The 24,078-nt window shown below is 36.6% G+C and overlaps 1 protein-coding gene across 2 annotated transcripts in view; it reads right to left on the reverse strand.

Moving 5' to 3' along the window:
- Positions 1-24,078, reverse strand: part of REV3L (REV3 like, DNA directed polymerase zeta catalytic subunit) — a 151,306-nt gene that overhangs the window by 5,089 nt on the left and 122,139 nt on the right. For both annotated transcript variants that reach the window (XM_090279762.1, XM_090279761.1), the window contains 9 exons: positions 19,813-19,954; positions 18,053-18,297; positions 15,614-15,722; positions 13,375-13,581; positions 9,508-9,617; positions 7,216-7,330; positions 3,082-3,219; positions 1,522-1,712; positions 609-855 (listed from right to left, as the gene is read on the reverse strand). In XM_090279762.1, coding sequence (XP_090135888.1) covers positions 609-855; positions 1,522-1,712; positions 3,082-3,219; positions 7,216-7,330; positions 9,508-9,617; positions 13,375-13,581; positions 15,614-15,722; positions 18,053-18,297; positions 19,813-19,954 — 1,504 coding nt within the window. The remainder of the gene's footprint in view (positions 1-608; positions 856-1,521; positions 1,713-3,081; positions 3,220-7,215; positions 7,331-9,507; positions 9,618-13,374; positions 13,582-15,613; positions 15,723-18,052; positions 18,298-19,812; positions 19,955-24,078) is intronic.

Raw genomic sequence — 24,078 nt, forward strand, 5'->3', positions numbered from 1 at the left:
TTCCACCAGCGTTTCATAATCTGAGATAACAGCAAGTGACTGAGCAGATCTAGTTCTAAACAGGAGATAAAAACTACTCCTTTCCTGGGTATGTAATGTATCCCAGATTATTACAGAATCCGATCTCTCCTTCAGGCTTCTAATGAGTAAACTAAGATTGCCAAGAGTCCACATTGCATATTTTACTTTAGTAAAATGCTATTTTAACATTATTTCTTTGGTCTGGTTTCTTTAGGACTATGTCTAGATACTATAGTCTATACATTTCTTCAATACCCAATTTGAAGGAAATTTTGCTCTTCGTCATTTATTTTTTATTAGCTGGTTTATTCTGAGTTATTTTGTAGTTGAGTGTTTATCAGCGAAATAGTTGTGGGATTTATTTTAATATTCTATAATCTCGCCAATTGGAAAGAAGCGGGGAAGGTTTCTGTAGAAAACTTAAATTTCTTTTAGAAAGCCAGAACAGTATGGTACCTTTGCTGGTTTAGGATAACAGAACATCTGCTTTGCCTCTCATGGCACATAAATAAAATATTTACTTCAACTGGAAATTTTATGTGAATTCTCTCCATAGTCATAGCACAGGTACTATTTAGTAGACTTACCCTTGGTAATTCATGATACCAGCTGAAGACATCAATACCAATAAGTGAGAAGACTCTTGCCAGGGGTGGAAGGATTTGCTTGGTGATATAGTAAGTGGCATTCAGTCTCAGCGTCGGGTCCTGCAGGACTTCTACAGGGCGCCTTATCAGCTGGATGAGTGGTACGCCAGGGGGCCCATAAATGATCACATATGGCACTCGCTCCCCAACTCGAGGCTCAGAGCGCCGGTCATAAGTAAGCATTTTCCTATTTAAACCCAAATAAAAGATGTACTCAAAGACCGTCATGGAAGGCACCTTTCCAGAAAATTAAAGGAAAATTAAACAATTATGAAACCATGATAAATCTACATGGGGTACCTTTGAGTTAAGAGTTACAACTTTTTTGAGAACTATACACTTCACTTAGTTGGCACTACGTGGATATGCTTTAAGAATTTAAAACTTACTCTGTAAATCATTGCCACTTGGAAAACAATATGAGTTGGTAGATATCAACTATCTAAAAATGTTTTCTATCCCCTAAGAACTAAAAATCATCAGTTTAACAGTGAATGATAAGAGGAAATGGTTAGGAAATCTGATTCCAGAATGATACCATGTTAAGTGCCTTAGTAATCAGTATTAAGGACTACCTAGTGATTCTGACATGAGAAACAATGATTCAAGCTCTGTACCAGTCACTGACTTTAGTTACAGAGAGGGGGCCCAGAAGAGGAGCTCCAAGTTCCTTCTTCCTCTTCAGAGAGCACAGGTATGGGGAACATCCATTCACCTTCAGCGAGGCTTTATGTGGGCAGGGGAGGAACAACCATGTGTCTGTGCCGACGGACCCGGCGTCTTTTCATCTACTGCAAACCATTCAGAATCCCAGGGCTACACTTGCGAAGCATCGACAGTTATACATCATTACCTTGTAAGTTCAAGGGCTGGCACACAAGCTCCAGGTTTATAAGAGGAACTTCCTCTGTATTCCTTGGCAAAGATAAAGTCTTGTATGCTGGCCTTCCCTTCCAGAAGCTTCATACACTGTCGCTGAACATACTGTTTAATTAAACTTATATCTCTTGTTTCAAATAGCAGCTTTAGAGAACGCTCAAGTATCTTTAAAAGAAAAAAAGATATGCTTATAAAAGTAAAATACCCCCTAGCATATAATAATTATTGTTATATTTTCCTTTATGTAACTACTGGGTAACTTGATCTACCTAAATAACCTGCTACTTACAATGACTGGATAATTAAATTAGAAATGAGAAAACATTTTGGATACTTTATATAGCTTGCTATTCTTAAAAATAGAACATCATGTAGTCTGAGGAAATTATATTGAAATGACATGCACATGAAACATTTGGTAAATGATGCGCAACATGAAACATTTAAATTTTCTTAAACAAGTAAAAGCACTCCAGGCACAAGAAGCCAGACATGATTTCATGTATGTTTTTTATTTATCTGTTACTAAAAAAAGCCTGATTCAGGTAAACAAAAAGGAGTTTAAATATCACTAAGCAGTGAAATCAAAATTAGTCTTTTGCCTTTTTATATCATCAATAAATACATACCAACTATAACAGAACTTACTGAACTGGAAATATTTCTACTAGGAAATGACTGGCATAGAGTAGATTTATGTAGTGGACTGAATTTAAATTAATTATACCTATAATCTTATTCTTAAACCTTATCTTATTCTGAGTACTGGAACCCATATATATTTACACAAGAAGTTTGCTAGTTTAGCCTAGGTGCAATTCTCCCCTCAGAGAAAGAATGCACTGGATGCTATTTCCTTCAGAAACTAGTATTAAATAACATCTCAAATTCATATAACATCACATGTATGACACAATATAATGACATATTGACATTAATAGATCAATACTCTATTATGTTTTTAATGTCCATAAAACTCAGTGTGTAGAGTACTTTTATTTTTGGTTATAGAAAGAGTCTAGGACTGAGTAAAGAAAAATTAAATATAAAATACTACAGTCAATATAGTACTACTGTTCAGAAATCTTCCTAACTGGTATTTGATAACTCAGGTAAACAAAATTTCAGTTAATCTAGGATGCATTATATTGCTTATGAAATATCCCTGTTGCTAGTTTCTCTTCTTTATCCTCTTTATCCAAAAACTTCCTAGCTTTAGGGTGTTGTTATGTGATAATATGTATTATCATCTCCAGGTGATAGGAAATTCTTATGAAGTTCATGTGCGTGTGTGTGTATGTGTTTTAAGCAATTGTAATAAAAGGTAAGCTATAGGAAGAAGTTGGAAACTAAGGACTAATTCAAGTAAGTTGTTTCATCAGAAATGAGTTCTCAAAAATCGTTTAGTTCCTGCTACAGTTATAGATAGTCATACAGGCTATAGTTCCTCCACCTAGATGTGTGCCTAAAGATTTTCACCGGATTCTTTAGCCACTTATTTCTTAAAGATAAAAACAAGATAGATAAAACTTACCTTAGGAACAGCAGGGCAGGAATCTCTTCTGACTGTTTCTATTCCTTTTGCATCAAATACTGGGTCCTTTTGGTCCAGTGTTTCATACATGTAACCCACATACCTCTTTTTTGTTTGTAAAACACAGGGCAAATATACCTGTGTTGAAATTAACAGAACATCTCAATAACCATTTTCCTTACCTTGAATATCTTTATTTTTATGTCTTTTTCTCTCTTTAACCAAATGTCAATTATAGAAAAATTCTAAATATGGCTTAGGGCCCAACAAATTCATGATATAATACTTGGAGGTGTTATTGAAGACAGTGAGTTGTCTTTAATTTTTTATCACTTACTCCTTTACTTTTGCTCCTACTTCTACTGAAAGACTGAAAGTCATCATCATATCTTTTTAAACAATTAAAAATTATTGAAGTAAAACCTACGCATGAATTTAAAGTGGATTTCTAGTAGACAGTTTACAATATTAAAAAGCTATAGAGAATATACAATGAAAAGCCCTGGTCCCCAATCGCTCCTTTCCCCTCCCTAGAGGCATCCTCTGGTAACGCTTTCTTGTGTGTCCTTCCAGAGGTGTTCTATGCAAATACATGTACCTATACACATAACGGCAGCTTACTATATACATCGTTTTGCATTTGGCTTATTTCATTTAATAAGTTATCTTGGAGAGAGTAGCAGTCCATTATGTGAGAGTATCTCAATGTGTGTAATCTGTTACCTGCTGTGGGTCATTTAGGATGTTCCCAATGCTTTGGAATTACAAAACAACCACCGTGCATGGATTAATCCATAGAAAATGTGTCAAAGTGGAATTCCTAGATCAATGGGTTTGTGCCCTCTCCCTTTTTCAAAGTTACCAAATTGACCTTTTCCTTTGCCCCCAAACTTTATCGATAATCACATTAAATGTAAATGGTCTAAACAAGCCAATAAAAGGCAGAAATGACCAGACTGGATATGATCAAACAGTGAGGCTCAACTGTAAGCCATCTACTAGAAATCCACTTTAAATACAAGGACACAAAAAGGTTATAAATAAAAAATGAAAAAAGATACACATGAAGAAGGGGAAGGGTCTAGTCCAGGAACTCGTATAAATGACCCATGGACATGGACAATGGGGAGGTGATTGACTGTGGGAGAGGGAGTGGGCAGGGTTGTGGGGGAGCACTGGGGAAAAAGTGGGACAGCTGCAATAGAAAAACAGTAACTAAAAAAATGCTAAAAAAAAAAAAAAGATACACATGCTATCACTAAGCAAAACAAAGCTGGAATGGCTATTTAATATCAGAAAAATAGATTTCAAGACAAGGAATATTAATCAAAGATAATAGTATCAATTCACCAAGAAGATACATATTCCTTAATGTATATGCACCTAATAGTAAAACTTCAAAATGTATGAAATAGAAGCTGACAGAAAAAAGAAAAAGGCAAATCCATGATTATATTTGGCGATTTTAACACATTTCTTTAAAAATTGACAGAAAATCAGTAAGAATATAGAAGACTTCAACAACATTATCAATTAAGTGACATTTACAGGACATTCAGAAGACACATGGCTATTCAAGGTTACATGAGAACATTCACTAAGATCAGTAGCTAGACCAAATAACACATTTCAAATTTAAAAGCACTGAGATAATACAGATTATGTATTATGTCTGGTGTTATTTTCTAAGCACACAATGTTCTTCACACTTTGCCACATGGGCTGGGTGTCCACAGTACCGTACACATACTTCTAGAGTAGCGCTCATTATCATTGTTTTCTAATTTTTCTCTCCTCTCTCCCCCCAATTAGAATGCTCACTCTTCATTCACAGCAGATACTATAGCCAAGTCTTCTTTGAATCTCTTCCATCATAATTCTTGCTTTAGAGTGGGTACACGGTAAACACTGGGAGTCATCTTTGACTCTTCCTCTTTTTTAGAAAAAAAAGATTTTATTTTAGAGAACAGGGAAAGGAGGAAGAAGGAGAGGGAGAGAAACAAGTGTGAGAGAAAGAGCAATCAGGTGCCTCTCTCACACCACCAACTGGGGACCTGGTCTGCAACTCAGGCACGTACCCTGACTGGGAATCGTACCGGCAACCTTTCAGTCTGCAGGCTGGCATGCCTTTCTTCCTCTTTTATCCTTTTTATACCAGCTCTCCTGAATCAACCACTTCTAACTCCTACTCATCTTTCTTTCTCAATATCTCTTCAATTGTCCTTTATTTTCATCAGTTCATCTCACTAGTTCAGGCTATGCAAGCTGCAAGAGGCATCCCGTCTTTTTTTTATTTTTTTTTATTTAAGATTTTATTTATTTTTAGAGAGAGGGGAAGGGAGGGAGAAAGAGAGGGAGAGAAACATCAATGTGTGGCTGCCTCTCGTGCACCCCCAACTGGGGACCTGCCTGCAACCCAGGCATGTGCTCTGACTGGGAATTGAACCTGTGACCCTTTGTGTTGCAGGCTGGTGCTCAATCCACTGAGCCACACCAGCCAGGGTAACAGGCATCCTGTCTTGATTCTCCGCTTCCCAATTCCTCTCCTACAGTCACATGAGGCCAATCCTCCCCAAAAAGCTGTGCCTAAGTCATGCTCTTGTTTGATAAACTTTCCTGAATAAAGTTTAAACACTTTACCATGATATTCAAAATTCTCTACAATCCAGTCTTTATTTTTCCAGACATCTCAGCTGCTACTCTGTATTCCCACATTAGGCTTTTCCAACTCCACATCCTTCTACATGCCCTTTTTTTCCTATGAGAATGACTGCAGCCCATAGCTGCCTATAGAAATTCTCACCGTTTTCCGAGACTCAGTACAGTATTACCTCCTACACGGAGTGTCCTCATCCACCCAGGAGGACAAAACACCTTTCCTTTTGTGCTCTTACAGTGCTTAGGGAGTCTGTTCTCATGAGACTTCTGTAAGTTTCAATAAGAGATCATTTATATACATTTCTAATCTTTCCATTTAGATTACTGGCTCTTAGAAGGCAGGACTGTTTCTTAGGCTTCTTTGCAGTCCACACCTGTCCTAGCTCAGTATCTTTTATATAGAAAGAACTAATTACATCTTTGGTACTTAAAGTAAAGTGGAAATAGTTGAAGGTCCTGTGGCAGTCTGCATTTTTCAAAGAAACAGTATCTCCCATCCCATCTGGTCTTTCTACAATGTGACTCTGACATTCTTCCCATTAAACCTACACAGGCAATGATGCTGTGAGACTCTGCAACTAGGTCACAAAAAGCAAAACCGCTTTCGTCTGTTCCTCTTTGGGATGTTCATTCTTACAACTCAGCCATTATGCTGCAAGGAAGAACAAGTAACCCAGGGGAAAGGCCACTGCAGGTGTTCCAGCTGACAGCTGCAGCTGATGTCCCAAGGAGCAGCCAACATCAATCCCCAGATGAGTGGCAACAAGCTTCAGGTGATTTTGGTCCGTAGCTGTCAGCTGGGTCACCTCCAGCCTTGAAGTTTTCCCTTCTGAGGACTGAGACATCATGGAGCTGAGATTATGCCAGCCCTGTTGCCACCTTTGTGAATTCCTGAGCTGCATAATGGTGGTGGTTTTACACCATTACACTTGGGGTGGCCTGTTACAGAGCAACAGTTAGCTGAAGCAACCTTCTCATTTCCTTATGTAAAGATATTACTTAAAACATCTGAGCCCTGGCTGGTGTGGCTCAGTTGGTTAGTGTCATCCCATAAACTGAAAGGTTGTGGGTTCGGTCTATGGCCATACCACCCTGAATGCTCCCAATCTCATCTGAAAGGTTGTGGGTTAGATTCCAAGTCAGGGCACATGCTTGTGTTGTGGGTTTGGTCCCTGGTTGGAGTGCGTGTGAGAGGAGACTGATCAATGTTTCTCTCTCAAATCGATGTTTCCCTCCCTCTCTCCCTCCCTTCCCCTCTCTCTAAAATCAGTAAGCATGTACTCAGATGAGGATTAAAAAAATAGAATTGGAAAAAGGATTTGAGAAAATTATACAAAACTTAAGAAAAATATTTTAAATATAACACTTTAATAAACCTGTATCTGTTATTGATTCGGAAAACATATTGAGTAAGTCAGAAATGTCTGGAAGCTATGTAAATTTTATATGTGATCATTAGTATTATGTTTCTCTTACCTTTTCAAACTTCAGTTTCACTGGTTTTGGATTGGTAGCAGTTACAGCTTCAGCAATTTCCTGACCAATCTTAAAAGACTGCTCCTTAGTAGCTCCTTTCAGTAGCACAAACATACTAGAGGAATTAAAATAGAGTAGGTTAATGAGGATGTCTTTATAAGAAAAAAGTTTCACCAAGAGTAACTTTCTTGGCTAACACTGTCTAATACTAAAGAAACAACCCCCCTCCCCCATTCTTCCCTATTAAGTTGCTTCCTGCCTAGGTTCTCTCGTTTTATTGCACTTTCCTTGTGTGTGCATGGTGTATCTTGTTACAGCTTTTTAAGAAATCTAATATCGCTAGTTTAGTTACACACAGATCAGCTCAATTATCACAGCTGCTGAGAAGGTCCTGGGTCATTCTTAGACATTTACAGATTTGTATGACACAAAGGTCAATCATAAAATAAGACAAAATGTGAATATAAAGAAATGGAAAATTTACTTGTGATGTGGGAGTAATTTCCTTCTAAAAACACCCAACTTAAAAAAAGACACATTTAGTAATATGTTTACTAAAGAACAGTTAGAAAAGACACAAAAAAGCACAAAAGATAAAAGATACTGCAAACCTTTTGTGTTTTGTGTGTATATGTAAGTCTTTTCTCATTTGGGATCACAGATCATACTATATTTGGTAACTTTTTCTATTCATTTAATATATTGCGAACATTTCCCGTGTCACTTAGTTCTTTTACATTATTTTAACAGCTGTAATGTATTTCGATGTATGCATTTACTATCATTTAACCAAACTCTTATCCCTGAAAATTTAGGTCGTTAAAAATTGTTTGCTAATATTTCATATATAATAATGTGGCACACCTCTGTGACTTCAGAATGAAGTCCTATATGTGAATTAAAAAAAAGTTCTTGGTAAATGGTGTACACTAAAAATATTTTTTAGAAGATACTGTCAAACTGAATTCCAGAAAGATATTTCTGAAGTACAATCATACCAGCAATACATGCAGGTCAAGAGGAAAGAATTTCTAATATGGATAAAAAAAATTCTAATACAAAAATATTCAAAGTAACTTATAAAACAAAAGTATTGGGCATTTTTCCTAAAATAATCCAGTTAACTTTAAAATAGCACTTTACATTTCAGTATATACCACAGCCTGAGGACAACAGAAATAATGGCTAATTTATTTTAGAGATATTATAAAATTGATCTTCACTTATTATTTTATTTTTTTGGAATATTTTATTAATTTTTAGAGAGAGGGAAGGGAGGGAGAAGTAGAAGGAGAGAAACAGTGATGTGTGAGAGAAAGATCACACAGCCCCAACCAGGGACCTGGCTGTGACCCGGTGTGTGCCCTGGTCGGGAATCATACTGGTGCCCCTTCAGTTCTCAAGCCGGCACTCAGTCCACTGAGCCACACCAGCCAGGGCATTCACTTAGAATTTGAGTAGAAAGACATTAAATAGTGGAAACAGACAATATCTTGAAACATGATTTTTAAGATTTGTTTCTAGTCTTGGAGCCACATAAACCAATCTCCTATTTCTTAAAGTGTTTTCATATTGGATTTTAGTCTCATTTGGATGGTTTCTTTAGAAAGCTCTCTCTGCCAATACTGGAGCAGTACTTATCTTAGAGTCTGATATGAAAAGCTTAAGAAAAGCATTTATTCAATATTACTTAAGGTCTTTAGAATAAATTATCTCAATCTGAATTAATTTTAACATTCACTAAGGCAGAATAAACAGGTCTTAGTTATTGATAATATTTTCTGTTTAGGCCCATCTGATACTTATTCCACCAATACACCCTTGTTTTAAAAAATACATTATAAAATTTCCTTTTGAAAAATTATTTTTAACAATAGATTTGGGGGCCTAGTAAAAAGTTAACCACCTACATAACTTGACAACTGTCCTTCAAAAATATTTAAATTCAGAGAGCTGCAGCTATATGAGTATGAGGAATTAGTCACATTAAAAGTTGTTTTTTTAAACACTCCTGTTTATACAGCTTTTTACAGATCACTATCTACTCAGCTACCTAGGGAGACACCATGGGAATCTTCCCAGGCTTTAGCTCAGGACACTTACATTTTCTCTCTCTTAGGATCCTATCTGTGAATCAGGACCTGTCCTAACTCTGATGATAAGATCACAAGAACCAGAAAGGACTTAGGTAGGGCTCTGTTTTAGGAAGGATCATTCTTAAGCCATTCTAAACACTGAAATGAATAGCTGAAGAGATGCACAAAGATGGCTACAGAGCAGGAAGTTCATTACCTGTCAGTATCACCATACACAACCCTAGCACCCCACTTCTTGGTATCATTCACCAGTTTAATAGCTCGTTCCAAGGTCTCTCTGGCTTTGTGAACAATACTATCACCAACCTGTTGGTACAAACACGTTGGAAATAATTTTTCAACATAGCTTAGTAAAGTCAATAGACTTTTAATATATAACAAAATTTCAGTTACTAAACATTTCTAAAAATAAAACAAAGGGAAAATAACATTAAAAAAAAACCACATCATCATCGGTGTCACCATGCTTTCTCCAAGTAGTCAAGAAGAAAATGAGATGAAGAATTTAAAAGAAGAAGCCAAGCAGCATGCAGACTTGCCTGTGAGTACATCAGGACGTATACTGGATTGAATTTATACCGGGTACATTAGCTACATTTGATTTCTGGGAGGATAAATCTTGTTTATTCAAGAACTTTTAAAAAAACTGACTTGAGAGAGAGTGAGGAAAAGAGGGAGACACGCTGACTTGTCGCCCCGCCCGTCTGTGCATTCACTGGTGACTCCTGCATGCGCCCTGACTGGGGATCAAATCCACAGCCTTTTGGTGTACAGGACGGTGCTCCAACCAACAAGCTCCTTGGCCAGGGCTCAGGGACTTTTTAATATGCCTTCATAACCAGTCAGTCAGGAAATGACTCTGTATATGCTTGTGTGTGTATGTGTATCTTCCAAAATTTTGTTGCAATGTTGTATTTCTTTCAGTATCATTAAAGTTAATGCTGAACTGAAATCTCAGTGATTGGTTATACACAATTTTTAGATAACAGTAAAACAAGAATGTATAATTATATGATGGAAAATATAAGCATTCAATTTAAATCAAGTAGGCAGGTATATGCCTACCAAAGGCTGGTTCAGTGGTGAGTGGTGAGTTTTAACAACGACTGGCATGAGGTGACACAGTAATCATTGCTGCTTCCTTTATTAAACTCATTAAAGCTAAGAGTTGGGGGAAATTTCCTCTCAGCACAAATGGAGCATTCTTTTTAGAGTTTTAAAAGAAAAATTATGTATTTTTTCTCTCATGTTAAGAAGCAGACAATAGTTATATGATCCTTCCCCTTTTACTGTAAAATTAGAATTACCTGGACTAAATGTAGGATTAAATAGTATTTGAAAAGCTGTTTAGAGTTGCTTTATAAAGGAAATATTAAGTGGGCCAACAAAGGAATAAATTTTTAAAAACTTGCAGCAGAAACTTAAAGGTCTCTGTTGAGACCTTTAGTGCATTAAGAAAAACTTGAGAATGCCAACTATAACCTAATACATTAAAAAACCATGTTATCTAATTGAGATGCAAGTTTTAATAAAATGTTTAATCTTTCATCTGCTGCCACTTTCAAACAAGATATCCTTTAAAGTGTGTGATGGCAAATAGCTGGAAAGGTGAGCCACCTAGTGTCAGAGTCGAGTATGCTTTTGAGATACCTGCACATACTGATCCTACACGCCCCCTCCTGCTGCCTGCGCTGACCCATTTAAGTTACCCCTGGAGGAGTCAGAACTCTGGCAGATACCCCTGAAGACCACACAGTGTGAAGGACTCAGTGGTGGGACAGGGTGGGGGAGGGAAAGAGGGAAAAGAGAAAGAGTGGTAATTAAGTTAAAACTGAATCTGAATCTTTGTGCCATGGTCTCTAATTTGAAAACTATTACTCCATCCAGTACAGGGCTAAGAGATTGTATATAAAAAGAGGAAAATAATTGGTTTCACAATTTAGGCAATGGTTGGGATGCTGAAAAAGTCATAATAAAAAATATTTAAAGTAAAAATTCTCTGAAAAGAAATGAATGTTGGCAAGGATGTAGAGAAAAGGGAACCCATGTGGCTATTCTGGGTCTTCATGTAAACTTTAGAATCGATTTGTCAATGTCCACAAAACAACTTGCTGAGATTTTGACTGGGTTTGCATTTAATCTATAGATCAATTTGGAATGAACTGCCATCTTGAGAATACTGAGTCTTTTTATCCATGAACATGGAATATCTTTCCATTTACTTAGTTCTTTGATTTCTTTCATTAGTTTTATAGTTTTCCTCATATGGATCTTGTACACACTTTGTTAGAGTAAAAGACAGCTACTAACTGGAGAGTAGAATATACAGGGTGCATACACTGGACAAAGGGATGATTCATGTCTCAGGTTGGGGGGGCTGGGACAGAGTGAGACTTTATCACAGTACTCAGAACAGTGTGCAATTTTGTTTATTTTTGGAATTTTCCATTTAATATTTTGAACTATGTTCAATGCTAGATTACCTGAAACTGCAGAAAGTGAAACTGTGGATGGGGGAGGGATACTTATTAACCTAGTATCCTGCAACCCTGCCATAATTGCTTATTAGTTCCAAGAGTTTTTTTGTCAATTCTTTTGGATTTTCTACACAGAGGATTACATCATCTGTGAACAAAGACACTTTCATCTCTCCACCCCTCAATTTATATACCTTGTTTCCTTTACCTGTCTTACTGCATTAGCTAGGACTTCCAGTGTGATGCTGGAAAGCAGCGGTGGGAGGGGACATCCTTGCCTGGTTCCTGATCTTAGTGGGAAAGCTTCAAGTTTCTCATGAAGTGAGATGTTAGCTGTAGGTTTTTGGGTAAATGTTCTTTATCAAGCTGAGGGAGCTCCCCTCTGCTCCTAGTTTACTCAGAGTTTTTTAAATAATGAATGGATATTGGGTTTTGTCAAATGCCTTTTCTACATCTAACTGATTTTTGAATGTTGAACCGGCCTTGCATACCTGAGATAAATCCCACTTCGGTGTGGTGTACAACCTTTGATACGTTGTTGGGTTCAATTTGCAAATATCTGTTGAGGATTTTTGCATATATGTTCGTAAGAGACATTGGTATAAAGTTCTTTTTCTTCTTGTAATGTCTTTGTCTGGTTTTGGTATTAGGGTAATGCTGGGCTCCTAGAATGGGTTGGGAAGTATTCTCTCTGCATGTGTCTTCTGAAAGAGATTGTATAGAGCTGGTGTCATTTCTCCCTGTCTTCTCTGATGGATCTAAGAAGAGTTTTTACTTGTTGTGAGGATAGAGTGGTGGCTTCAAGCTTCTTACATGCTGGATCTGAAACTGGAAGTCCCTTACACAGGATTTTGGAGTTCACTTTGCCTGCTGTGAAACAGGTGGGGACTTTATTCTTCCACCGCTTTCCCTTATTGAACTATTACAACTATGGTAGATCACAATGCCCTGGCCTTCATATGACATAAAAAGACCATTAACAAAACAAGTTTACACTATCCTTTTCTCAGTCACCAGTAAATTATATCACTCTGTTACACTATATTGTGTTCATGTCAAATTAATATCCTACTTTAGTAAATAATAATAAATTGGTCTTATTCTACAGAAAGTATCTTTCATTCGCAACTACCACTATAAGAGAAAGGTTTTGCTTTATGTCTATTGATACAAGAATAAATATAAAATGATTGCTGTTCACTCTGGCAACCTATTACCATCAGATCTCTATCAATACATTAAAAGGAATCATTTAGTGCCAAAGTTGTAAATATTGCTATAAATGTGGCACTGAAATCTCATGCTAATAGTTGGTTATGATATGGTCATCCAGATAATGTAGAAATATGTATCTGCTAATTTCTAAAATTATCGAAGACACAACAGTTCACATAGAGAAAACCTACAAATCTCTAATAATAGTATACAAATATATAAGCCCTGGTTTGAGAAAAACTGATCCTATGTCATGGACATGAAACCCTTTTCTCTGAAGTTTCAAAACAAAACAAACGTTTTAATGAACAGGTTTTCACTTAATGCTACCTAAGTTTCTTTTGAAAAACCTACAGAATTGTACCACTTACCTCAATGCACGGCATTCTCCCAGAAAAATTGGCAGCTGTGTAGCCATATGTGACGTTCGCAATAAGCTTAAGTCCTAGCTGACGTGCATCGAGCATCCGTGACAGGGCCCTGTCTTTCTTGTAAGCCTTCATCGACTGCTTCACCATGAGTCTAGTCTTCAAAATTTCCTCGAGCATCCTTGGCAGCACACCCTTTCTCACTGAAGGCTATCATAAAGGAAAAAAGAATGTTTAAAATTCCTCAAACATGAGGCTTAGATAATTAAGAGGGAAGCACAAAGTATAACAATGGCCAACTGTCATGAACTGAAACATACTAACAGTAGAGTGGCCACAGGATCAATGGCACTCAATACAAAATCACATTTTCTTTCTTTTGCAGAGGACTTTTTCCCTAAAACGTTCCTGTAATGTTTATAAATCTAGTAAAGTACTATTTTGTGAGTTCAAAGACCTCCAGGGAGGAGGATGTCAACTAGTGCATAAGAAGAGACCATACAAGTTCAGAGGGAAATTTTTTTAGAAATTTTGATCCAAACCCCCACTCTTTCAGAAGGACACAAGGGATTTGTATCAGTTATAACAAACCTCAGTTTTTAAAGATCTCATCCTAATGACCCCAGTAATCTGCATGGAACTCCATTTATCTACCTTGGAAGAATGATGAGCTGGGTTGACTCTGCTGACATTCAAACCTGCAGTTCCAGGGATTCTAGGTATTTCAAATCTGATGCTTAGACCACTAAGCCATCCCCTCCGGCCTATATTTATTAGCAATCTGGAAGAGGGGATGAATAGTGAAGTGATAAAATTTGTTGATGCCAAAAAAAAAAATCATTTGTATTAATCAAGACTAGGGAGAATTTATGAAACCTCCAGTAGGAATGAAAACCACAAGACAGTATTAACTTGGAAGATGATTCACAGACACGTGCAAGGTAATAACACATGTTGGACTGAACAATTAAACTCTCAGGTATAGGGTAATCACACTCCCGAATATTTTTTTAAATCTTATTTTCTTTAAGCTTTACACATCGGGTCAAAATGTAGATGCGGGTTTTAAAAATGTGGTTAAAGGGAGGTAATGTAATAAAAGCTGTTAGATATGTGACAATGAAAACATATTCTAACCTCTAATTCATTCTGTGTACCTTTTAAAGAAGTCATATGTTTATGTTAGGACATAATATACACAATAATGTGAAGATGTAATATTTTCCCAAAGGGAATAAATCTGGTAAAAAATTTTCCTCCTATCTAAGTGGCTAATTTTAGGGTACTCTTCAAACACAGCATCTTCTTACCGATGAATAGTGATGATGCTTTTTGCTTAGTACAGCAGAATGAAGCTGAGGCTAGTGAGGTTCATGCTACCATCAACCACCCTACTGTCCCATGATTCTAGTACAGACCCACTGCTAAGGAAACTGAAAAGAAAGAAGAGGCAATATAATATTCTTCTATGTCTCTCCTATTTGTAATTTATGAGGTTTTCCTCAGTCTCTTTCGAGGGGAGATAAGGCAGAGAGAAAAAAGAGACCCTATTATTATTTCAAATATCTTAGAAATACAATCAATAAACAACCGTACCATTCTTTCCAAGATAGTCTTAATTTAAAATAATTTAGAAGAACAATTAGTTGAGTTTACACATTAAAACAATCTAAATCTTTGTAAGTTAACATCACTGTGATCATCAAATAGCTCTTTAAGTCTGCCAGATTCTAAAAGAGGGCAGAGATATACATGTACATTTCTTTCAATACAGTAGTCCCTCTCTATATCGCGGTTCATTTATTGCGGCCTCATTGTATCGCGGGATTTTTAAAAATATTATATTTAATTATCTATCACGGATTTTTTTGCTATATCGCGGGATTTTGCGGTACTGTATACATATGTTGTTAAAGTTATGTAGGTTTAAGAGCGTAGAATAAATGTAAGGTTCCTACTTTGCAGGGGGATGTCTAGAAAGTAATACCCACGATAAGTGAGGGAATACTGTATTTCATTGAAAACTAAAATTAACAAAAGATTTTAAACCTAAATTCATGAAAGAAAGGATGACTTTTAAAAAAATGATTTCTTAGAAGATTCCTGTATCTTTGACTTTTTGAGATAAGATATTCAAGCAAACTTATTTATTTTTCTGTATTATAGGCCAAGAATATCTAAACCATTAGCTCTACAAAAGTTAAGCCGCAGTAGATACCTTTCATTTACAAGAGACTATTACCTTGACAAAAGCTATTCCATTGGGGGATACTGTGATATCATGCCTAATTTGGTAGAGTAAATCTGGAGGCACTCTTAGAGAGGTACAGCCGAATCTGAACTCATCATACCTGTTAAGAAAGAACACATTAAGCAGATACTATCTCAAATCACAGAATAAAGATGCTAAGCAATTTTAGGAGGCTTTCTAATTCCATTAGAAATTCATTTTCAAACATCTAAACATAAATTCATATACTTAGTAATATGTTTATTTGTCTAATTAATCAAACAGCAGTTCTTCAAATATTCACATTAAAAAAAAAGTCCTAATCTGAGGATATGTTTACTGATTTTAGAAAGAGGAAGGGAGAGGGAGAGAGAGAGAGAAACATGATTGGTTGCCTCCTGTATGCACTCTGACCAGGAATCTTAACTCGCAGCCCTTTGGTGTAAGGGATGATGTTCCAATCAACTGAGCCACTTGGCCAGGGTGAAATACTCAATATTTGTTAAAAGAAATATTTCTTAAATGGCACTATCCTAAATTTATGGGTAAAATTTATACTGAAATACCAAATTTCAACTCAACACATGATTACCTTACACTAACTTTCTTAAAGAAAAATTTAAGCCTTAAATAGAAAGATTGTAAATAACTTTCCAAATTTGTTCTTAATAAAAAGAGAGTATTAACTACAGCTAACCGTCATTAAAGTCTCCTTTCATTTAAAGTTACCTTGCATTTGTAAGTTAAACTAGATCTGTGACATCATGAAAGATGCTTAATTTACAGGCAAGAAGAATGTCAAATGCCTTGCAATTGGATGTCTTCCCATTAAGACTGGCTTACAGAACTAGAGAATGGTTTGTGGGTTATATTACATAAATTAACATGTGTTTTCTGTTTTCAAAGGACATAAGCCTAGGATCTCACTACCTGAGTGACTGTCTGTACGTATAGGTCTCACTTAATCCTGTCTGCATTGCTGCCTCCTGAGACTGAACGGTTTGGCTGTACCAAGTGGCTGGGTTGGTGAAGAATGGGATGGTCTGTGGGCTTCACCTTAAAACAGGTTTCTCTTTTCTATTCCAACGGCTTGGACAGAGAAGACCCAGAGGTCTAAGAGGGGGGAAACCTAAAATATTTCCCTCAGCCCAAGCTAAATATAGTGGACAAAAGGGTTCTGGACGGATATGATGTGCTTGGCACACCTTCCTCCAAAGAAGCCCCTCTTTTTTTTCCCTAATTGGGGACACTGAAAAATTAATACCTGCCCTTTGTCATCTAGTGGTTATGGATTGAATGATGCCTTCTAACCTTGTTCCCAAATCTGTTGCTCCCAGAATACAAGGATGCCAGCCTGTTAAACCAAGCATGCTGTTGTCTGGGGACAGCCAGCTGACCTGGAGTCTGCAAGATCCTTCCCCATGTGGGAAGGCCACCCTCCACACCCCCACTCCTCTCCACACCCCCACTCTTATTAGGGATTTCTGGACCCAAGGGTAGGTAGGACGATGACCATGCCCAGCTTGAAGCAGCTAGAAGAGCAGGAGACTGTTGCCCATTGTCCTCTATAAGATTATAAATGGTCTGGGAGATGGGGGAATGTTACTTTTTTTATTCTTATAAAAAAAATCAATTAATGAAGTAACTCTAAAATAATGGTAACATAGGAAAGGGAGAAACCGGAGAGATTGCATACATGACCCATGGACATGGACTGGGGAAGGGGGGGATTGCTAGGGGAGGGGGATGCTGGGCGGGGGGGAGCAAAGGGGAAAAAATGGAACTATTGTGACAATATAATCTATACAAATGTAATTAAAAAAAAGACAAAAAAAAGAAAAGAAGAGTATTACCAATACAATTTCCACAAATGCTTTCTAAGAAAGAGTGAGGATACTCTAGATAAAACTATAACACTTGGTTTAAAAATCATTAAGGAAGACTTTATTTCTTATGAAAAAAATTACTCCTTTGAGTTAAAATGTTATTCTCACTCAGCTTATAAAATTCATTGACATGCATAGCTAAACCATTTAACAATGTAACTTAAAAAAAAAACTGCTAAAAGAAGTCAAGAGAAGTTGATAGGTAGTGTTGTAAGATCATAATTCTCAAGCTGTTCCACTGAAAGGTGATTTATATCTACAAATTAAACATAACTCATTTAAAGAGACCACAGACATACATGGAGAGTACAATAGGTAACTGCGAGGCTGAGGTATCCACAGTCTACTTCGCGTGTGTCATCCATTCGTGATGCTGTATTAGCATATGGTGATCCATGTCCATTAGTAAGGTAACTAAAAATAGCAAATTAGCTGTGCTACATTCCATTCATTCATCTTGCTCATCAGGACAGACAGTCTCAAGTGCAAAGAGACACTCAAAAAAAGTTAGATTTTAGTAAGAAGTACAAAGCACAACATAATTGTAAGTATGCAAAAAACTTACTTTCCCAAGTTCTCCACATGGCCAAGGCAGGTGGAAAAGCAGTAGTTGTATGCAATCACAATAGAAGGATATAGTGACTGGAAATCCAAAACAAGAACAGAGTTGCTATAGAAGCGAGATTCGGGCTCCATAATGAGGGGGACACACTGTGGGGCTCTCATCTGAGACCTCTGCTGTACACTAGGTGTCACGGGGATATAGTTCATTGGTTTAGCAATACGCAGCATCATCGATTCCACACGGTACTGCGGGTAGAGTGGTGAAGGAGAAAGAGAAGAAGAAAACAGTTTATAAATATACTGGTCTTTTTGTGATAATCACCTGGGGTATGTTTTGCTCTTCAGAATTAGGCTGCACGACTTCCTTACAATACAGTTACGTAGTATTGGTTATTCAGTCAGCTTTTAGGTGCCAGAGGGGACATTTGTGAATCCTTTTTGTATCCCTAAAAATTTTATAAAAACCGTGAAAAGGCTTACATCATAAGGCAACACTGAAAAGACATACCATTAGATTTTTTTTTTATATTTAAATACAGCTCTATCACAATAAATAGATTTAGGAGAGACAGCTCTACAGTTTGTCAGCTTATTAAAAAAGTTGGCCTATCTTTGAGAGAGAGAGGGTGAACTGAGAAAATTTGAGAATGAGACTCAGACTTGAGATGGTAAATTTTATCCCAAATCTTCAAAAAGGAGACATGGATTTCAGAATTAAAAGGTACTCAGCTTAATATTCGCAAAACTGAATCAAGCAATTGATTGTTTATAAATAACCTCTACTAAGCAGATGGTTTGGAATATTAGAGAAAAACAGCACTTGCAAGAATCAGCATGGATTCTGTGAAATTTTCTCATGTGGTCTTAAAGTACCCAACTTTTTAAAAATTACACGCCAGCTCAAATAGCTTTTAAAACATGTGAGGTTTATAAGCAATAAAATTAAGTAAACAAACAGGCAATGCCAAATTAGAGCTCTACTTTTGCTATAATTACTGAATTCATAGGTTGGTGGAATGTTATAGACATAGAGTAATTAAAATAAAAGATTTTATGAGGTTAAGAAACCTGAATGATTTATTGTAGTATCCCTGATGCCTAGCACAATGTTTATTCAACACATTAAAGATATTCAAATAAGTATTTGTTAAATGAATGCATGAAATCATTTTCAGCAAAGCATGTGACAAAAATCTCTCATTATATCCTTGGGAATTTAGTTAGATATGAATTAAATGGCTTATAAGGTCTCATTTTTCTTTAACACTTAAAAAATGATAGAATCCACTTATATTGATTTCCGAATCATTCTATTAAAAAAATATTAAAAGTTATCTGTTGGGAGTGGAAATAAGCCAAAATTAGGAATGCAAAACAGAAGAGACACAGACTTTCTTTGCTGCTTCATCAGTTTTAAGGGGACTTTGAAGGCATCTTCAATCACACTGACAATATGCAGGAACATAGTGTCACCCTCAATGGTATAGCTATTTATCTTCTTGATACCATGAAAAACTTAGCAGTGACTAGAAAGTTGGTATGGAGGAAGAAAAAAAGGAAGTGCAACTGTTAAGTGAAATTAAAGCTTTTCCAGAGAGTAACAAGATTTGGGCAACCAGCTACAGTTGGTACCAGACAGAAATTTCAAAATTATAAAATCACCTCAAATATCTCGAAGTATATCACTCACATAGAACTTTCAAGTGTGCAAAACAAACAAAAACCAAAAAAACCAACCAACCAAAAAAACAGATTTCCTACCTGTGAACCCCTTGTCAGTACATGTAAAAACTGAATGCCAAAGAGTCTAGCCATTTCACTGGTTTTTCCAATCAGGTCCACCTGTTCCAGCATTTGGAGATTTCCACGGACACGGCTGATGTAATGATCAACCATTTTCCATCTGTTAAAAGAGAATCCATGCAGTAAACATTGGGGAAAAATCGGGACACTCAGTACTGTTTTCATTCTGCCAAAACATACATATTAATAGTGAGGTTATTTAAAGAATAATGATGTATGTTAAAGTATGTTAAGGACTTAAACATTAGAAACTTTCAGATATTTTAAAGGCACAAAACAGTGAAAATATGTAAAGTTTGAAGTACCGCTTGTGATAAGGATAATTATTTTCAGTATTTTTCTTGGTGTTAACTCCTTTTGTTATAAAAAAATTAACACCCTCTCCTAGATGCCACTGGTAATGATGCAGCAATAATTATACAATTATAACTTACTGTACCTGTAGGTTTAAGAACATGGAAGCTTTGGATTATCATTGTAAATACTACTCTAAAATATTGGGTTGGCCAAATTGTCCATTTAGTTTTTTCCATAAAATGAAAGACACATTTTTCATTTTCACCAATAACTTTATTGATCTGGATATTTTGAGTATGTTGTCTATCTCCTTTGTGCTATAACAACTGTTCTTAATTAATGTCTCAATTTGATCGCTATCAACTTCAACTGGTCTACCTAACCGTGGAGCATCGTCCAGTGAGAATTCTAAGCACGAAATTTCGCAAACCACTTTTGACACATTCAATCAGTCATAGTACCTTCTCCATACACTGCACATATCATTTTTTTCTTGTGTTTCATTTTCATTTTTACCTTTCTTGAAATAACAAAGCATAATATGCCAAAAATGTTGCTTATTTTCTTCCATTTTCTATATTAAAATGGCTGCACAAAAATTCATCAATTTTGATAAGTTTTTTTTTTAAAATGCATGCTGGTATGACAGCTGTCACAATACAATCTAACAAAATTGTTTCAAATAAAGTTAAAGAAAACTAAGTGCTAGTAGAGCCATCTTATGGAAAAAACCAAATGAACTTTTTGGCCAACCCAATAAAAACAAGTACCATATTTTCATGGGAAGAAACAGAGTAATTTAAAGGAGATTTAGAAAAATCAGGAAAATAATATTAATGAGACCATACATTGGGTAAATGTACGTCAAGTTAGGATTTTCTGTGAAAACATAAATAGTTTTTCTTTATTTTTGTACTTTTTTCTTAAATTGATTTTATTTTATTTTTTCATTAGCATTTAGTCCTCTTATACTCCCCTCCCCCAGCAATCATCTGTTCTCCATCCTGAGTGTGTGCCCACTTTACTTGTTAGTTCAGTTTGTTCATTAGGTTCCACATATGAGTGAAATCATATAGTATCTGTCTTTCTCTGACTGGCTTCCTGGAGAACATTAAACTAAGTGAAGTGTTCTTGTTGATTTAAACTTTAAAAAAAATTTTGATTTCTTTACCCTTTTTGGTAAGAAAACAAGCAAACAACAGCCCTTACCAGAGCCACAAAAGGAAACTTTGATTTAATATTATGTTGTTAAAATGTAAAAATGACCCAAAGGTATATTATAAAGAATAAAATTTATTTGTTTAAAGAACATTAAAGTTCAAATATATTGCAACTTTTTAATTATATGGTTTTTGGAACAATATCATTACAAAACTGCTAAATATAAGTTTAAAAATCTGTTCCTGTGACACATGACAAATGCATATAGAAAACCTACAAAATAAGTATGAAATGACAATGTGGAGAAATTATAACCCTGTCATACAATCTGGTGGGAATGTAAAACAGTGCAGTTGTATTGGGAGGCTGGCAATTCCTCAAATTGTTAAATATATAGTTACTACATAATCCACCAATTCCACTCATAGATATATAGCCAAGAGGAATGAAAACATATGCCTACACAAAATCTTGTACACAAATGTTTTTAACAGCATTATTCATAATAGCTCCAAAGTGAGAATAACCCAAATGTCCACCAACTGATGAATGGATGAACAAAATGTGGTATATACCAATACAATGAAATATTATTTGGCAATAAAAGGAAATGAAGTACTGACACATGAACGCATCTGGAAAGTATATGCTAAAAGAAGCCAGTCACAAAAAGGCAACATATATATTACATTTACATGAAATGTCCAGAATAGGCAAATCTATATATAGAGAAAGATTAGTGGTTGCCTAAGGTGGGGGGGGAGGTGGGTGGAGAAGGGAGGATTGCAGGGTGATGGGTAAGAGATGCAGGGTTTCTTTTTAGGGTAATGAAAATATTCTAAAACTTATCGTGGTGATGGTTGCACAACACTGTGAATATACTAAAACCATTACCTGTACACTTTTAATAGGTAAGTTGTATGGCATATCAATTACATCTGAATAAAACTGTTAAAAAGAATTAGGCAAACATAAAAACACCCTAAACTTCATACTCAGTTTTTAAGCAAAATAGACAAACACTGTTCTATAACTCAGGGGTCCCCGGCCCCGTATCGATCAGTGGCCTGTTAGGAGCCGGGCCACATGGCAGGAGGTGGGCTTGAATGATCCTGAAACCACCCCCCACCCCTTGGTCCGTGGAAAAACTGTCTTCCACAAAATCGGTTCATGGTGTCAAAAAGGTTGGGGACGACTTGCATTTTTAACTTACTGTATTGTGATTATTTATACATCTTTTATTGCTTTTGAGTAGACCATTGTATGATTATAGCATAATTTAATGAATTTTAATATGCTTTATTGATTATGCTATTAAAGTTGTTCCAATTTCTTTTCCCTTTGTTCCCCTCCTCCCAGTGACCCACCTCCCTCCAGTTGTCCACCCCCTCAGTCCATGCCCATTGGTTGTGCATATAGTTCTTCTCAACATCTTCCTGTCTACTCCACTCCCTCCCACTATGCTTCTTAATTCCTGTACCATTTCCCTCCCTTTCCCCTTTTCCCCTCCCTGCTGACCTCCCCCCAGTATGTTCCCTGTACCTATAATTCTTTTCCCACTCTCGTTGCCTACTTAGTTTGCCTTTGTTTTGATTCCCTAGCTTCTGTTGTTGGTTGTTGTGATACAGTTTTCATTTTAATGTTTGTAGTTTTGATCCTCTTTCTCCTAAACCAGTCCCTTTGACATCTCATATAACAGTCGTTTGGATCTGATGAACTCCTTCAGTTTTACTTTGTCCTGGAGGCACTTTCTCTGCCCTTCTATCCTGAATGACAGCTTCGCTGGATAGAGTAATCGTGGTTGTAGGTTTTTGCTTTTCATTACTTTGAATATTTCTTGCCAGTCCCTTCTTGCCTGCAGAGTTTCTTTTGAGAAATCAGCTGATAGTCTTATTGGGACCCCTTTGTACATAATTCTCTTTACTCTTGCTGCTTTTAAGATTCTCTCTTTATCCTTAATTTTTGACATTTTGATTATAATGTGTCTTGATGTGGTTCTCCCAGGGTCCAGTTTTTTTTTTTTTTTTTTTGTAACTCTCTGTGCTTCCTGGACATGTAAGTCTATTTCCTTCCCCAAGTTAGGGAAGTTCTGCTTCATTATTTTTTCACATAATTTTTCAATTTCTAGTTCTTCTTCTTCACCTTCTGGCAATCCTATGATTCGGATGTTGGCCTGCTTATAGCTGTCCCATACGTTTCTGAGCCTCTCCTCATTTTCTTCACTTTTCATTTCCTCTTTCTGCAATGGTTGACTGTTTGTTCCTTCCCTATGTTCCAATTTGTTGATGTGATCCCTGGTTTTCTTTCCCTCACCACTAGTTTCGTATGTGTTTTTGTTCATTTCAGCAGGACTAGCCTTCATTCCTTCCCTGTCTTGTTTAAGATCTGCTGTTAGGTCTGTAAGCATTTTTATAACCAAAGCTCTGAATTGAGCCTCAGAAACATTTCCTATCTGCTGCTTCGTTAGATCAGATATTTGCTGTCTCATCAGCTGGGTCACCAGGATCTCTATCATGATCTGTGCCATACTGACAGTTTTTGTTTAACCTTTGCTTCCTGGGTGGGGCTGTCATACCTCCTACACTATAGGGGGCAGAGCCCTGTGCACTCGTCACAACCAGGCGACCTTCTCACCACACTGTGGCATTTTCTCTGGGGGTGGGGGTCCAAGATGGATTCCTGTTGTTCACTCCCAGCTGAGAGACCAGGAGCCTCCTCCTCTGTTCCCAACCCCTCTCTGGGCCTCACAGTCCAAGGCAATTGGGG

Source organism: Furipterus horrens, unplaced genomic scaffold, assembly GCF_987537825.1.
Source record: "Furipterus horrens unplaced genomic scaffold, mFurHor1.1.pri manual_scaffold_6, whole genome shotgun sequence".
Taxonomy (NCBI): domain Eukaryota; kingdom Metazoa; phylum Chordata; class Mammalia; order Chiroptera; family Furipteridae; genus Furipterus; species Furipterus horrens.